Below are 17,961 nucleotides of genomic sequence, written 5' to 3'. Positions count from 1 at the left end.
TTTTTTTTTTCCTGGCATAAAGAAAAACAAAATGTCACTGGCAGGAAATGGAACTCAAGACCATTATCCCTAATGAAATAAACCAGATTCAGAAAGTGAAATAGCCCATGTTTTCTTATATATAAGAAACTTAAAACTGTAAATAAATAAGTAAAACACAGATGCTAGAAAACTAGAAGGGAGACTCGGAGATGAAAAAGGGAATGGAGCAGAGAAAAGAGAGAGGGGAAAAAAAAGAGAGGGGATACACAGACTGTTATGTGTATGTATCAAATGCTTCAATGGAATATCATTGTTCTGTACTAACAATGTGAACTAATTTTTTTAAAACACACATGCTATTATAAAAAGTGAAAAAGATCATATTTAAGTATATTTTAAAAGGTGTTTAATAGTGAGCACATTGAAAAGGTTTAATTCAGCTGTTATAAAAACAGATACTTCAATTGAGCCTACAGCTGAACCATGCACTTAAATTACTTCATTTACTAGATAAGTGTTTTTAAATGTCTGAAGCGGCAGAATGAGCCTAACCAAATATCAAATTCTTGGAGAGTCAAAGTGAAGAATGACAACTGGTACATGGTCTTGACATAATTCTCTCTTTCTTCAGACCATGAAGATTTCCCCATAATGGCATTAAGACTTCAACAGAGAAAGATAATCAGAAGCCTCTACTTTGAGGCCCTTACCAATGCCCACAGCTCATCTTAGGTAGGGCTCCAACTGGAAGACATAAAACCTGCCTTTATGTCAGCTCAATTTCTTATGTCAAAAAGGACTCTTAAACACTGATTCCTTTAAACAGTGCCCTCCAAACCATTTTAGGATGTCCTCAGGACACACACTTAACTAGAGTGAAACACCGGCCACTCTTATCTCATACCCAGTACACAATCGGTTACTGGGAATTTTGACCACTAGGCTCTTATTCCGCTTCCTGGATTCCACTGTAGACCCCCTCAGGCTTGGGGGTGAGTGCGCGTGGGAGAGAAAGAAAGAGATTCACATTTAGAAAATAAAGGCCACAGAAATTGTTTTCCTCCAACGTTTAAAAATCGCAGCTACAAACACGAACGGATAGGTCTTTTTCCCCTTGGTTCCCAAAGGGCCAGAACTCTCAAGATGCCTCAACTCTCGGTCTTAATTCTCTAAATGACCTGCAAAACGGGCACGCTGCCTTGTTTTCTATTTGGAAAAAAGCACGTAGCACATCAACTACGTGGTACACATTGAAACTATTTCCCACCCTGCACTTACATTCTGAGGTTCAACCACTTAGACCAGGCGTCCCCACATCCCGAGTAACTTGGAGCTGTTCCAAAATCTCCGGAACAGAGCCCGCTCCTCATCTGAGGCCTGGGGACCCCATTTAACAGAAAAGTGGAGAAAGCGACCAGAGGCGCGGAATCCTGGGCGGGCCTCAGAGGGTTGGGAACCTCGTCCCAAGATACTCAAGCCTTTTCTACAGGATATCTCGGCTCCGTTCAGGCTAGGCCCTGCCAGCTCCGGGCCCCGGCGTCCCAAGACACAGGACAAATGTGTGGACTGAGTGCAGGCGTGGCCCTAACTCTTAACTCCAGCCACGGCTCACCATTTCCTCAGCGAAGAAGCCCAGGCTGTTTCGCCGCTTGGCCAGAACCCAAGACGCACTCACCTACCAGCGCGCGGGAGGCGAGACTCCCTCACCTTGGCGGCGCCAACCCCAAACCGCCACTACAAAGGCCACTACAATCTTTAAAAAGAAAAAAGAAAGAAAAAGAGAGAAAAGAGAAAAAAACTAAAGAAAGAAAAAAAGCCTTTGCTTTTGTATTCCTTTTGACCCTTCAGGGCTTCCTGTTCCTCACCGCCACAACAAAGTTCCGCCCTGCTTCCGGTAGCGTGACCCAATCAACAGCTCTCTTTCTCCTCCCGAAGCCCTTGGAAATCCGGTGCTCCAAAAGCGAACCGGAGAGATCTCATTGGGCCATTCACCTCTTAGCAAGAGGATTGGCCAACTCACTCCCAAGGGGCGGGCCTAGTCGTGGCCTCACGTGACACAATTCTTGAAGGATTATTGGATGTTAGGTAGAGGGTTTGCCCTCAGGGAAGGGGCGTTACCTAGGTGACTGAGGGTGGGCCAGGGCGGTACGAAGCGGGGGTGGGCCCTGCGCGTAATGGCAGCTCCGTGGCCTCGCGTCCATCTTTACCGCTTTCTTGGACCTGTCACAAAGGAGTCTCGCTGCTGCCGCTGCCCCCTACCTCCGGCTGGCTCCGGAGCTAGAGAAAGTCAGTGTTTCAACCCTGTCGCGCGGCTCCGGGGAGTCCTGTGGGGACGTGAGGAGGGAAGCTGAATCCGAGGGCTGAGGACGTCTGTGAGGGAGGGAAGCAGACGCTTGCTTGAGCCTGGGGCGGAGAGACCGGGACTATGTTAGGGGCAGGCTCCTGAATGGACCGGGGAGAGCGTGGCGTTGAGCAGAGCCCCGGACGCGGCAGGGAGCTCTCCGAGGACCGCGCTTAAGGCGCCTGACAGAGGTTCCTGAAAGAGGGTTGTTCCCTCTGCGAGGGGTCTCGACTGGAGGAAGTTCCTTGTGTGTGTGGGGGGCGGGGGGTCTGTCTTCTGAGGCTGCTGAGACTAACGCGGCCCAAGTGAGAAGCAGGTATCTTCCTAGCAGGCTCCTGGGACTGAGGAGTGCTCCTCAGGGTTCCCGGGACAGAAGGGACAAGGGGGAGGACGCTTTGGGAGGGCTTTCTTTTGTGGAGTTTGCGGCTTAAATGGGAGCCAGAGCTCCCCCTGGGAGATCTGGAAATGGCTTGGGGTCTGAGAGACCGAGTAGGAGGGCCAGACCTAGCGGATTCTCCTGCTGTGGAGGCCCGAGCTAAAAATTGAGTAAGGACTTGGCGAAGAAAGGGTTGTTTCTGGGCGGATCGGGAGAATACCGTATTGAGAGGAGGCGGGAATGGCCAGCGGGTCTTCCCTCTCTCTGAAGACCGACCAGGTGCTTCAGACGCAGGATTCACTTTCTTTGGGGCTTAGTGCCAGGGTCGGGTGGAGGGAGTCCATCTCGCCGACACCCTCTTCTTGACTCCAGATTAGACATTTGTCCTTGCTTGTTACTTCACTTTCCCTGTTTTTGGGGGAGAAAGACCAAGAAGAGGTGGTCAGCCGAGACTGAGCTCCAATCTTGGGTAGTTATCTGAGTGAGGGTGCTCCCCCTGGAGTGCTGTACTTTGAACTTTTAAGGGTTGCAAGTGTCTACTATTGACTGAGCAGAGACCTGCAATTTTCCAGCTCTGTCACCTACCATCTGCTTGTCCTTAGTGATGATTTAACTTCCTTGAGTCTCTTCTGTAGAATAACCAATGCTCTGTGTGAAAGTACTTTTCAAATTACGGGCTGAGGGTGAAGTAAGGAACTATTATTGCATCACCAAACCGGTTGCTATTGAGGAATAAAAGTGAAAACACTTTCTAAACTGTAAAGCAGTATGTAGATATATGACATTAACATTAATACAGTTGTTGATTCCCCCATATAGGAGCCATTTTGTACTGAAAGCTTCAAGGTTTGCAGCTTTTTAGATAATATTGTCATCCAAACCCATGATGTCAAGCCCTGTTTTGATGGGAGTAGATGGGAATGATTTACAGTTTGTGTGCTCTGGGTTTTAATTTACTTTGAACTTCTGGCTGCAGTTAGTGCTATAATATAATCTTCAGGAAGTTTTCCCTGACAGCTGAAATTTTCCTCCAAGTAATTTGACCTTGGGATTATAAACCTCCTGTCTCTCTTCACATATGTATTCATGGCCTTTCAATTATAGGTAGTGAAATCAATGCTTTCTTGCTTGGCTGTGCTTTGAAATTGAGACAGCCTTTTTCTTTTTATGAGTTTTATCTCTTGTTGTGGCTGGCTTGCAGTATAGATTATAAGGCACACTGTATGCTTTTACATTTCTCTTCTGTAAGGATTATTTTAATTCACTTTAGGTAGAGTTTCCATATCTTGGTATACCTTCCTTTGTAGAGGCCTGTATGAGGTTATGATATTGGTTTGTTTGTTTCGTCTTTTTGAGACAGAGAGTCTCACCATGCAGTTCAGGCTGGCCTTGAGCTCACTTTGTAGCCCAGGCTGGTCTCAGATTCACAAGGATCCTCCCAAATGTTGGGATTACAGGTATGTGCCACCATGCCTAGCAAGATCATAATATTTGTATCCATGAATGATACTTTACTAATGTCTAGTTAGTGGCATTTGTTAGAGCTGTTTTTCCAAGTAATGGGTAATTGGGCTGGCCAGATAGCTCAGCGGACTAAAGAGCCTGCTTAGCAGAGCACAGGAACAGGGTTTGATCCCTGGCACCACATGCCATGCTGGCCCCACCCCTGGGTGCACTGAGATGACCATTGAGACTGGAAGTGGTAATCTGAGTTTGCCTGTAATCCCAGCATTAGGGAAGCCGAAAACAGGAGGATCACTATGAGTCCAAACAATGGGTAGCTTATTGGTGATTTTTAAACTAGCTTTTCTTGTTTTTCTATTTTTGCAGTGCTGGGAATCAAACCCAGGACCTTGCTTGGGCTAGGCAGCCCTCCATCAACTGAGCTACATCCCCAACCCCAATTGTTCCAATCTTATATTTAATGGGTCTTTATTTTTTTTTAAAAAAAGGTAATTTTGTGAGCTTTCTAATTTCTCAGGATTTATATGATGTCCTAAGCTGCTCAATGTCTGTGTTCGGCTTATTGGTGTTTTTATGTCTTATTTTTTCTGTATTTGATATTTTTATATTATAAAATACTTCATAGGAAGTATTCTAGCATACTCCATATGAACTTTTTCTGCTTTGTCAGTAAACTTTTCCTGTAGCAAGAACAAGGGGAATTAAAAAGCATTTTATATTACAGTGTGTTATTCTATACTGAATAGGAAAAAAAAAAAATAGCTCTAAAGTATGTTTTGGAAGAGAAAACAAAATTGTCCTGTTCCTGAAGCGCTTTTACAACAATCTGTTTCCACTCCACTTAATTTAGCTTATCAAGAATCGTTCATATTTTCTTTTCTTTTTCTTTTTTCTTTTTGTACTGGGAATCGAACTCATGACTCTTGCTTGCCAGGCAAGCGTTATGCCTGCTGAGATCTGTGATTGGCCCGAGTCTTTTATATTTTCTGTAATAATAAAGTAACTTGTTAAACTGAAATGGGAAATCACTTTTATTCTTTTAAATACATTTTTTTCTTTTTAAATCTGTGAGTTTGGAGAAACTGTTAGCCACTCTTGATGATAATCACTATTACACAATTTTATATTAGAAATACTATTTTATGGTGGTAGCTTTCTTTGTAAAGTTGAATGTGATAGTCATAGAGTTCCAAAAGTAAGTGTAAAGTCAATAGGTATCACAAATGAGAAACAGTGGAACCATTTCAAAGAGTTCTTCACCATGTCAGCCACTGAAACCTGGGATGGTGGTACATACCTGTAATCCCAGCGCTGGGGAGGAGGCTGAGACAGGAGGATCACTGTGAGACTCTGTGCTAAATAAATAAATAAATAAATAAATGATTAAAAGGAAAAGTTGGTAAACTATGAATTTAACTTCTCTTCAAGGCCTTGACATTTTTTTCAATGCATTTACCATCACACAGATAGGTTGTTTTGGGGGTTTTTTTTGTTTTTTTTTTTTATGTATTTAGTACATGGTCTCACTACACAGATCAGACTCCTAGTGATCCTCCTGTTTTCAGCCTCCCAAGTGCTGGGGTTACAGGTGTGGGCCACTATACCCAGTGCTGTTTCTGTGTGCCCCGGGGGCAGAGCCTGGACGGAACAACGGGATCAAAACCTGGTCCCTGCATCTGCCTAAGCAGGAACTTTAATCCACTGAGCTATCTGGCCAGCCAGGATAGTTTTTTTTCCCTTAGTATTCAAAGCAGAACATTGAAAAACAATAGTCAAGAAGTAGTAAATGCCAAAACTTTAGACCAAAAACTCTAGGTGGAAACTTACAACTTTAGAAGTGTAGAATAATAATTGTCCTTTGGTTTATCTGTTCAGTCAGCTTTTGAATTAGTTTTCTTGCCAATCTTTTTTTTCCCCCCGGTTTTTATGACTAGAAAAAAAAAAGTAAAAATTTGTCAGATTTTGCTTTCAATGCATTCCAAAAGAGAATGGTTACTGGTTAAAGATATAAAAACAGCAGTATTAGAAAAGTGTGATATATACAAGGGTAAATTGGGTAAAGTTACCTTTTAAATAATGACGGGGGGTCTGGGAGATAGCTCAGTAGAATAAGTGCTTGCCTGGCAAGTGCAGGGTCCTAAGTTCAATCCCCAGTACACCAAAAAAGAAAAAAAAAAAGATTGTTTTTTCCTAGGGACAACCCACTCAGGCCCCCTTCCTGTCCCTCTTTGACAGGAGCTTTCTTTCCCTCAATAGACATATTCTGCTCATAAAAAATAAAAAAGTAAATTATGATGGGCTGTTAAAGGGTGAGCTTTTGAGAATTAAGACCTTGAAATTGTGAACAGCTGATAAATTAACATTTGTTAAGGAGCGAACTCTGCATATAGATTCTTAAGGCTTAAAATTACAGTTTCCAGGCATGATTTCATGGATCCTATATGCCTGAAATAGGAGATTTGAAATACCTTACTCAGCTATTATGTCATTACCTCATAGTTTAAGGTTTCAGTGTTAGTTTTTCTTACACCTACTACCTCCTGAATAATTGGGTTTTTTTTTTCTGTTGTTGTTCATTTAATGCAGTGATTCTCAAAATATAGTTACTATCCCAACCCTTCTCATGAGAAGGAAATGCAGCTCCTTTTGTTAAGTTTTCATTGCTTCATAGTTGTTCGTACTTATATATACCTGACAGCTATTAATAACCTACGAAGTAAATTATTATGTAGTATGAGTAACCCAAAACTAAAGTGATTAGAATTTACTGTAGTCCGCAATATCTTTTCCTCCCAGGTAATCTCTCCTGGGAAACTAATACTGACACAAAGCTTCTCACGTTCATATGCAGAATGGGAATTCTGCAGCTCTCAGGGGCTGCTTCCTTTGAGGTACATCATCAGTAGAGTCTCTGAATTATTTCAGTTTTCCATTGTGATATTTCACATTATGATTCTTTTTTGTTGGTTCTTTTTTCATTATCATTACTATTTAGCTTTATCCTCTTAATTTATGAACTTTTGTTTAACTTTTCACTATGTGACTAGGGACATTTATATCATAATATTTTGACATATAATTTAAAGAAGTTTATCGTAATTGAAGTAGACCTCTATTCCCCTTTTGCTAACACCAGTTTATACAGCCATCTAACAACCTGCCCTTACAGATAGTACAATGTTATCAAGTTCCTTTTCCACTGGAAAATTGGTGGGGCCACCAGCCTTCTCATAGTGAAACTGATGCTTTAACCACAGGCTTCAGGTAAGAAGCAAAATGTATTGATAGGGGCTGGAGAGATGGCTCAGTGGTCTAAAGCACCTACTTGAAACAAGCTTGGCAAAGCACAGGGACCACGGTTCAATCCCCAGCACCACATGCCAGCCAGCCCCGCCCCCTAGTGGGCTGAGCTGGCCACACACAAACACAATAAATAAATGTAATAAATAAAAATAAATAAATTAAAAAAAAAATGTATTGATAACCTATGTCCCTAATCCCAGCTCTCTCACCAACAGAATGTGAAACCTTTTTCCATCTTTGCTCAATTCCTGGCAAATAACCATTGGGTATATATTTACTGAGTGTATTTTTATTTATTCAGTTTGTTTGTTGTACTAAGGATCAAACCCAAGGAGATTTTGCCACTGAGCTACATCTCTAGCCATTTTTATTTTTTATGAGGGTGTTTTTTGAGACAGGATCTCACTATGTAGTTCAGGCTGGCTTTAAACTCACTCTGCAACTTAAGCTAGCCTCAAACTCACAGTGATCCTCCTGCCTCAACCTCTTTGAGTGTTGAGATTATAGACATGTGCCACAGACATGTGGCTGACTTTTATGTTTTAATTTGAAGTAGGGTCTCACTAAATTGCCCAGGTTGGCCTAAAACTTGGCAGTCCTCCTACTAACCTTTCTGAGTAGCTGGGATTACATGCATGTACCACTGTGCCCAGCAGCATCTATTTTCTAAAGTGGCAAATATTTTGGAAACACTTTATTTTTGCAGGCTTTAAAATTAAAGTTTATTATTGACTTCGTATTAGGTTCTACTAGGTATCCAATTGTGTACTTTTATTTTATTTTTTTTTTATTTATTTTTTTTTTTTTAGACTTGAGCTTCACGCGTGCGGCGCTGGCCGAACCGCGGTCCCTGTTCTTTGCCAAGCTTGTTTCAAGTAGGTGCTTTAGACCACTGAGCCATCTCTCCAGCCCCACAATTGTGTACTTTTAGACACCATTTTAAGTAGATGTCATTAAGCAAAGTATTGCCATTCATTTTGCTTACATATTTTGTTTAGTTTTCTTCATAGCATATTTTCTTCAACAACAGAAAAGTCCTTTTCTTTGAGATTTGTGTTTATTTGATTGACATAGCTATATGATTTCCTATTATTTGGTATCCTGGGGAAATATTAAGTAGTATGGAATATTACACTTGTATTTTTCCCCCTGTACCACAGCTGTCATTAACATCCAAGTTCTTCCTTAGTAGTTCCTTTTGGGCTCAAGACAGATTTTTCAATCCTTGAGATACCAGGCAGAGATTATTTAATGCTTCTTTTTTACTGTTATTTGCTTTTAGAAATTCCCTACTGTGTCCAAGTCCTAAATTTATTTTTTTCAGTACCATGAATCAAATCCAGGGTCTTGCAGATACTAGAGATGTGCTTTGCTGCTAAGCCATATCTCCACCTCCTAAATTTTATTTTTTTGATGCATAATTTCAATGCTATGAAGATTTGTGATTTCTTTATTACTGTTTCCGATCAGGACTGTATTCTATAATTCTTTCTGCTGGTAAGTCCCACCCAACCCCAAATGCCATTGCTACTAGTTTAAGAGGCTACTAGTTTTTCCAGATACTCTTTGCCTAACACTTCAACCTCAAAAATTTAGTTTCCTCTCAAAGGAGTTATTTTTTTAAACCAACCTCAGTGCATAAGAGAAGCATTAGAATCGTCTAGTTTTCTCTGGACTTTTCCCAGACTACTTGAATGTTACAATTTGAGGATAATAGTACACTTTTTAAGTTATACCTTAAGTGCTTGGTGCCATTACAGATGGTTTTAGACACCTGGGTGACATGTAAAAACACCATATCAAGGGTTCCATTTCCATTTAGTGGGAAACTGAAATTCCACCCAAATACAGCCCACTCAGTATCCTAGGGAAATACCCCTATAATTACCAAACTCCATGGATGTTCAAGTCCTTTACATATGATGTATTTGTATATAATCTATGTATTCTTCCCTGTAATTTAAGCCATTTCTAAATTATTATACCTAAAATGATGTAAATGCTGTGTAAGTAGTTGTTATACTATAGTGCTTAAGAAATAAGAAAAATTACATGTTCAGTATAAATGCTATTTTTTCCAAATATTTTTTATCAGCATTTAGTGGAACCCATGAATGGAGAACCCATGAAGGTGAAGGATAGTTCGTATTTTACAAGGTTCATTTTCTACCAAAAAATAGTAGATTCGGACTTACAGGTTAGCATAGTTGTTTAAGCGCCTGCTGGGGCAAGCCCAGTCAGGCACAGGGGACGGTGTTTCGATCCCCAGCTCCCCATGCCTTACCAGACCTGCCCTTAAGGCAGCCTGAGACAGCTCCCCCCCAAAAGAAATCCTTAAAAAAATAGTAGATGCTTTACAGTCTTAGGACAGAAACACTCCAAAATTAAAATGTTTTTAAGTAGTTTCTGTTTCAAATGGCAAGCCTACTGTTAAAGATACCTATTTTTCTTATCTACATATTACAGAATGAAGTAATCAGACTTGTAGACTTCTGTTTTTTCCCACATAAACAGAATGTTTATTAAGAAAATTATTGTCTTTAAGGTGTTCTGCAGGATATTTTAAAAGCAAAAGAATTTTGAACAATGTTCTCTACCTTGATTGGGCTTGAGGATACAGATATATGCATTAATTAAGCTCAACATATATATTACTAAGATTTGCACAGGGCCGGCCAGATAGCTCAGCAGATTAAAGTGCCTGCTTAGGCAGAAGCAGGGACAAGGGTTCGATCCCTCCCTGGGGTATACTGAGAAGGTAATTTAGACTGGGTGTGGTGGTGCATACTTGTAATCCCATTGGTTGGGAGGCTGCAAACAGGAAGACCTCTATGAGTCTGATCTGTGTAGTGAGACCCTGTAGACCCTGTACTAAATACATTAAAAAAAACTGAGCTTTAGGGGGCCTGCCCCTTAGTTCACTTCTTTAAGTGGCTACTTCAACAAAGCAGTCAGGCTCAGGTTGCTGTGGTTGATCCCCACAACTCAAGCCAGCCAAACCTGCCCTGAAGGCATTCGGAGCAACAACAACAACAAAAAAAAAAAAAAACTGAGCTTTGTGCTGACAGTAACTTATAAAAACACTAGATTCTAGCACAATATGGTTTCATATTTCTGTAACTCCAGTATTCTGGGAAGCTGAGGCAGGGGCATCTCAAGTTCAACTCTTTCTGGGCAATTAAGCCACTTTAGGGAGAACCAGTCTCAAAAATAAGAGGAATTAAGGATGGTGCCTAGTGCAAAGACCTTGTGTTCAATCCCTACACTGGAGGAAAAAAAAAGCAAACAAAAGTAGTCAAGCTAGTGATATATATGGTGAGGTATACTGAAGCTTGAAACTTACTTTGAAATAAAATATAAGGATTTTCTCTTGGTGGGGAAACCCTGAAAAAAAACCTGCTTTATATAAAATTATTTTGGAAGGATGAAGGGAAGATTATAGCAATAGTAATTTTGTGCCAGGTGTCTGGTTTTTCTTCCTTGTGATCATTTAATAAGCTTTTCCCTCTTGGCAGCATAATCCTGAAGTCTTATTTTCAGGAAAAATAAAGTTCTTTCTGACTTTGATCTGCTTAATGACTAGATGCAAACAAATATTTAAAGAAATGAATCATTGATTCCAAGGCCATTTGTTAGAGTTAGACCAGTTGGCCAGGTGCCTTTGTGGTGAGCTGGCTGTGATGGTGAAGGGCTGAGCTTTGTGCTGACAGTGAGCACCAAAACCTCACTGCTTTAAGTCCAAATTACTAAGATTCCCAGCCAAGCATGGTGGTACACACTTGTAATGCCAGCACTGGGGAGGCTGAGACCTGTTGCAAGTTCAAGGCCAGCGTGAACTACATAGTGAGATCCTAATTTCAAAAAACAAGACATCTAATTATAAAAGCTATAGTAATGAAGAATGAGGGGAGATAGCTCAGTAGAATAAGTGCTTGCCTGGCAAGCTGAAGGTACTGAGTTCAATCCCCAGTTCCGCCAAAAAAAAAAATGAAAAATGATCTTTTTTAAAAAGAGAAGGTAGATGGCATGTGCAAAGTCCTGGATTTGAATCCCAACACACATACGCATGTACATACATAGAAAGGATCATTAATAATGCCACATTTCAAAGAAACATTTGCAAAGACAGTGATTGTAATTACGCTTTTGCAGCAAAATGGTTATCAAAAGTATAATCCAAAAAGTGTTGCCATTTAAAGAGGAAGAAAAGTCTAAGGAGTGACATCAGTGATATAAATTGTCATTAAATCAGTTGATTGCCACAAATGTCGTAGTTGTATGTATTCAAATTTATGTCCCTAGATTTTTTTTGGCTCAAAATTTATGAGCTATTGCTAAATAGTCTTCAAAGTTGAGGTGAAATGCATATCACAGATGTGTTGCCTTTGTATAATCTCTAGTGTTTTTTTTTGTAATTTTAGGGAAGGGTCTACAGGGTGTTCAGGGTTTCACTACTAGATTGTATTCGTACTGATCCGCCTGTTTACAGTCTTCCAAGAGCTGGGATTACAGGCGCGTGCCACCATGCCCAGTCTCGAAATTGCTGTCTTAGCATGCCCTGGAAACGGGGCTGGCATGGCAGGCCCAGGATCAAACTCCCGGCCCCTGTACCTGCTTGCAGGTGCTTTACTCCACTGAGCTATTTGGCCAGCCCTAGGCTTGGCAATTTAGTGACTTAGTGAGACCTTGTCTCAAAACAAAATATAAGAAAAGCTGGGAATGTAGCTCAGGCAGAGGCTTGAGCTCAGTCTTCAGTACCAGAAAAAAAGTTTCAATTTTTTCTAGGCCCAGTGACACATGCTTGTAATCACAGCTGCTTGGGGAACTGAGGTAAGAGAATTGCTTGAGCACCAAAGTCCAAGGCCAACCTGGGCAACATAGTGTCTCTAAAACAAATAATAATTTCTAAAATGCTATTTCCTTCTCTGACATAGCTGGTTTCATTTTCTGGGTCATTTAAGGAAAATGACCTGTTGGAGGAATTGACCCAAAAATACACTTGAATTTGATTTGGAGATGATAGAAGAAAAAAACCATTAATTTTTGTCTTCTTGCCTCCAAATTTAGTGAGATGTTTTAAAATTTCTGCATGTATTGGATATCTTCCAGTCACCTTGAAATTGCACCAAGTGTAAATCTATAAATTACTCCATATTCAGTTTCTGTAAACCTTAAGAAAAATATTGGATAGAAAATTTTAAGAATTACAATCCAATTAACTGCCATCCTTATGGGCAGTCTCAACATTGTTTTTTGTTAATTGCTGTAAATAGCTTTGTAGCTGTTGGCGCTAAACTGTACCTTTGTAGGTACCCTTACTCTCCAAGGGTTTGTTTTCAAGATTTTAAGCTCACTTTGACATTCTCAAGTTACTGCCAGTCATTTTTAAAACCTAGTGTTTCTGCCTTAGGGGTGGATGTATGGTAATGTACCTCCTATTCCATCCCACCTTCCATAGGAGTGGTGGGGAAAAGCTCTAGAACATTTTAGAAGCCAGTGGAATCCTTTCTGCTCTTGCTGGGCTGGCCACAGTCCTAGACTTTCACCACTGTGGGGACTCATTGCAGTTAGAGACATTCCCTTGCAAGATATTCCCTTGATGCAAGAATTCCCTTGCATCAGGTCTTGAACCACTCCCTCTCACGATCCTCAAAGTGTTAGTTGTGTTAATCACAAATTTTTATAGCATAATGGTTAAGAAACTATGATAAACAGAATATAGATTTATATACAGCGTTTAAATAGGAAGAGATAGTTTTAGAGCTATAGCATTAAATTAGAGTACAGTCAGATATGGTGGCACATACCTGTAATGCCAGCACTCAGAAGACTGAGGCAGGATTGCTGTGAGTTCGAGGCCAGCCTGGGCTACATGGTGAGTTCAAGGGCTGACTGAATTACATGGTGAGTCTCTTGTCTCAAGACACTTTAAAAAAAAAGTAGAAATTCAGAACAGTATTTTTGGCCTTTTCCTGATCAGGATAAATCTAATTTGTAAGCATGCATAATAATCATTATATGAAACAAAGTATATGAAGCTTTAAGGGTTAAATTTGGGAAAAGAATGGTCCTAGAGCAAAAGAGGGGCTTTTACTTGCTCTAGAATTATGAGCATTTAGCTTTTGAAACTGAACTGAATTTTTGGGTAGTTTTGTTTTGCTTTTGCAGTGGTAGGGATCAAGCCCAAGACCTTGTGTATTGGCTTAATTTTTTATATTAAATAATACTTTAGGATTCTAAGAAAGTATGCTCCTGGCATAAACAGCTGGGCCACACCTGTCAGAAAACTCCCCTCATCTCAATCACTGCAGGAGTGCCTTATCTGTATAGTGTTTGAGAAAGGCCAGAGCATAGCTTCTTAAATGTCTCTTTTTGGTCTTTTCCAAAGACCAACATAATTTATCAGATCAGTAGAAACATGCCAAGGGCCCTTTAAAAGAATTATTTCTGGCATTTGTCTTGTTTGTCCTTTTAACCATTGAAATCTCTTGGTAATCTACTCTCTGGAGGGAATTAGATCCTGGTCCCTTCAGTAATAGGAATGTCATTTACTTCAACTCTTTGTTAGTTTAGAATGTGTTCTTTGTTAAAATGTCGTTCCCAGCTGGGTCTTTGCTTCATGCTCCTATCTGTGTACTTTAGTCACATCCTTTTACTCACAACCTTCAAATTTTCAAGATAGCCTGGCTGATTTTGGAGACCACGAATATCTCTAGTATTAACTTGGCTCAGTCATTGCTCCCTGTATTTAGTGGGGGGGGGGGAGCAAATAATGTCTGTCCTCTTTCTTTCTCTCCTTTCTCTCTTCTTCTTCTTCTTTTTTTTTTTTTTTTCCAGAACCAGGGATTGAACTTAGACCCTTGTGCTCGCCAGGGAAGGGCTTATTCTACTGAGCTAGCTCCCCGGCCCTCCTTTTCTCTCTTGTTCCAACCTCTCATTCTTTTTGTTCCTTCATCTTTCTCTCTCATATATATGTACTGATAGAGACATAAAGACTTTTCCGTTGTCCTTTTTTTCTCCATGTGAACAGTAGGTTGGGAAAATAATTGAATTTGCTGTGATTTTGCCCTGTGTAGGGACTTATTGGCCTGTTGGTGGTCCCTGGGAGAAAAGGGCAGGGGGATTTAGAAAATAAAGACAAGAGGTAAGAGCTGAGGTCATGTGGAAGCCTCTGCCAGACAGTCAAAGGTCCTGAACAACAACAGTAGGGGCATTTATTTGTATCTTTGCAAAGTTAGTGTGGTAATGCACAACGTTGCCTATCAACTAATGACTGAAATTGTCCAGGCAGGATACTTTTCTCAAGACTGAGGCAGCTTGACTGGTTTAGGCACTGTGACCTTGTTCTGCCCTCATACATACGACCAATTTCCAGCTTCAGCCACAGCCGACAGCCCTGTATAATGGAAGTAATTTTTCTTTTCTAATCCCTCTGAATTACAAATTTTATATCTACTCCTGAGTAAGTAGACATGAGGAATTAATTGTATATAGCCAAATGTTGAATAGAGACTAAACATCATCTTTTCCTTGTGTGTCATAATCTCTAAATACCAGCATGGTTTGTTAATTTTTGCTACTAATCTCATGTCAGTCTCCTACTTTCAAGTCTTTATATTCTCAGAACCTAACTAGATGTTCTCAGGTCAGTGAAATGCTGGGTCTGTCATTTGGGGGTTTTGTTTGTTTGGCTGCAATTTGGTTGGATTTGGTTTGGATTTTGTGGTACAGGAGTTGTATCCAGAGTGTGCTGTGCAAGCACTGTAGTGCCATACTCTATACCCATCTCCACCCTATCTAATGTTTCATGATTCATTTATTATTGCAGTTCTGGGCTCTGATACCAGAGGCTCTCTATGACTGAGCTCTACTCTCAGCCCTTTTATCTTTTTTGGGGGGAGGACAGGGTCCTACTGAGTTGTGTTTCTGCCTCAGCCACCCCAGTAGCTGGGATTACAAGTGTGTGCCACACCACTCATGGCTAATCTCTTTTATTGCTTTTTTTATGATAAGTATACTGTGTGGTATGGCATCTATAAATTCCTACATGGCAAGGACTATACCTTGTCCTTACTCTCTTAATCCCACTCTAGTGCCTGGTACTAAGTGCTTAGTGTTTTCAGACAAACATAGTTGATACATCTTGTTCTTAACTGTGTGACAGATGTGTTTTGCAACAAGCTGATGATTGTGAGAATGTAACTCTGTTTCATAGTCACATGTTTTTCCAAAAGAGACTTGCTTACCTAAAACAGAAAAACTATTTCTATGATTTCTGTAAATTCTTGAATGAGCCTCTACATGGAACATCAGTATAGCTTTAGTCATTTAAGAGGAGCACTTTCTTATTCTTTTCAGTGTCAAATAGGTGCTGTCACATTTGTATCATAACTTCAACAATAGACACGTGTAATTAGATAATTTATTTGAAACAAATTATTCCATCTATGTAAAGAAAAAGAAATGATTTTTATCACAAAAGGAACCCTTGAATAAATTGCACATCCTTCTGATATGTGTAGATAGGAACAGTCACATATATGGTTTTTGAACATTGATTGTATCTCCTGTGGTTAGCAAAAATATGGTCTAGAAATGAACTTTCTAATATAATGATGATAAGGAATGATTGGTTGATTGTTAATTCTGTTATTCAAAGATATTATAACCAAAGATAATTCTGCATTGTAATTCAAATATCTATAAAGCCAAACTAGTAAAGTATGAGTAATTGAGTAGTCAAGAATCTTCTATTCATTCTTTTTCCTTTCTTTCTTTAAGGACTGCTCGTTTATGACCAGGCTTCCCCATAGCTGATAATGTTGGAGATCAGCTTTGCAAATTTCTTTGGCGTTCAGTCATTAAAAACAAATAGGATGCAAGCTCAACTGCAGATTATGAAAACAGTACTTGGAAAACTGAAAACTATCTAAATGATTGTCCTTGGTTGGGCCGTGTTCTTAGTGAGCAGAAGCCTTGGCCAGGGTCTGCTGTTGACTCTTCAGGAGCACATAGCCAACCTACTGGGGACTAGAGGTGCTGCTGCTACCATGGGTAATTCCTGTATCTGCCGAGATGACAGTGGAGCAGAAGACAGTGTTGACACCCACCAGCAGCAGGCCGAGAACAATGCAGTCCCCACTGCTGACATGAGGAGCCAACCCCGGGACCCTGTGCGGCCACCAAGGAGGGGTCGAGGACCACATGAACCAAGGAGAAAAAAACAAAATGTAGATGGGCTAGTGCTGGATACACTGGCAGTAATACGAACTCTTGTAGATAAGTAAGTATCCAACTCCCTGTCATCTATAGTGTAATGGAGAATATTCTCCCAGGAACTATGATTTTTGGATTCCTTCAGCTTATTTAGTATATACTCATCAAGCCTTGTGTTCATGGGATGAGGGAGAATATTTCTCTTCTTATGGCAGATTGAATTACAAATTTTGATGTTTTAATTTGTTATCACCTATTCCTGTATGGAAATGTCTAAACATTTCTATAGGCAGAAAACATTAATTAAGCTATGATCTTTATTAGGAAGTAATAGTAAATATGGAGTGAATTTGTGTTGCTAGCTATGATAGGAAATGATTTAAAGAAGACTCTCTTACTGTGCTTACCTCTCTGCTCTATGGACTGGAGATTTTCAAGATGAATTGTTCACCCAAGAGCATGGCTGCTTCAAAGTTCTGTTGGTAACCTAAGGAAAAAGATCAAAGAGAGTTCCTCCTCCTTCTTTCTTAATATTTCTTATTGGACTCTCTAAAAGCCATTTGGGAAACTTGTAAGTGGAAACTGTAGGACACACCTGTACCTGTTTGTCTTATCCCCTGCTTTGTCTAATTCTAGTGAATGATCCCAGATTGAGTAACAGTGAAATTAAAGACCATTGTTCAAGTTAAAAACAAAACAAAACACATTAACTCATATATCATTTTAGTAGTTAAGGTCACAAATAGTAGAACCACGATGAATCCAGGTGCAAACTCTGGCCCAGCCAGTCACTAGCAGTATGACATTGTTACTTCTCTAAGCTTCAGGTGCCTCCTTTATAATGGGAATAATACTTGTCCTATAATTTTCATGCTACAACATATACAAAATATCTAGTATGTGGTTTTGTATAAACCAGTTGCTCAATAGATGGTATTAATCTCTCTCTACCTTTTTTTGTGGTACTGAGTATTGAACCCAGGGCCTCCAGCATGGTGGGTAAGCACTCTACCATTGAGCTACATCCCCAGCTGCTATAGTGGTAATTTTAAAATGTAATTTCTTAGGTTTTTTTTTTCTTCATCCCTACTAGTAAATTTATAAATATTTTATAATCACATTAATAAAAAGTTTTGTTTGGGGCTGGTGAGATGGCTCAGTGGTCTAAAGCACCTACTTAGAACAAGCTTAGCAAAGCATAGGGACTGCGGTTCAATCCGCCAGCACCACATGCCAGCCAGCCCCGCCCCCTGGTGGGCTGAGCTGGCCACACACAAAT

At 40.2% G+C, this 17,961-nt stretch overlaps 2 protein-coding genes across 9 annotated transcripts in view; one reads left to right on the top strand and one right to left on the bottom strand.

The window, feature by feature from the left end:
- Fam192a (family with sequence similarity 192 member A) overlaps nt 1–1,948 on the bottom strand; it is a 35,332-nt gene extending 33,384 nt beyond the window's left edge. The window contains exons 1-2 of one of the 5 annotated variants that reach the window (XM_023709401.1): nt 1,658–1,841; nt 887–967 (exon numbers count right to left, since the gene is read on the bottom strand). Coding sequence is in view for 1 of the 5 variants with exons in the window: in XM_023709398.1 (XP_023565166.1) it covers nt 1,261–1,352 (92 nt within the window). In the remaining 4 variants the exon portion in view is untranslated. The other 4 variants (XM_023709400.1, XM_004625957.1, XM_023709399.1 and 1 more) reach the window with 4 other exon arrangements.
- A 158-nt stretch (nt 1,949–2,106) lies between these two features.
- Rspry1 (ring finger and SPRY domain containing 1) overlaps nt 2,107–17,961 on the top strand; it is a 44,762-nt gene continuing 28,907 nt past the window's right edge. The window contains exons 1-3 of one of the 4 annotated variants that reach the window (XM_023709386.1): nt 2,116–2,268; nt 7,333–7,427; nt 16,248–16,749. In XM_023709386.1, the coding sequence (XP_023565154.1) occupies nt 16,400–16,749 (350 nt within the window). In that variant the 5' untranslated portion in view covers nt 2,116–2,268; nt 7,333–7,427; nt 16,248–16,399. Of the gene's footprint in view, nt 2,269–4,605; nt 4,628–7,332; nt 7,428–16,247; nt 16,754–17,961 lie in introns of those variants that run through there. The other 3 variants (XM_023709388.1, XM_023709387.1, XM_004625956.3) reach the window with 3 other exon arrangements.

Source organism: Octodon degus, unplaced genomic scaffold, assembly GCF_000260255.1.
Source record: "Octodon degus isolate 3935 unplaced genomic scaffold, OctDeg1.0 scaffold00011, whole genome shotgun sequence".
NCBI lineage: Eukaryota > Metazoa > Chordata > Mammalia > Rodentia > Octodontidae > Octodon > Octodon degus.
Note: the sequence above shows the minus strand (reverse complement) of the source record. Positions and strands in the feature narration are given on the sequence as shown.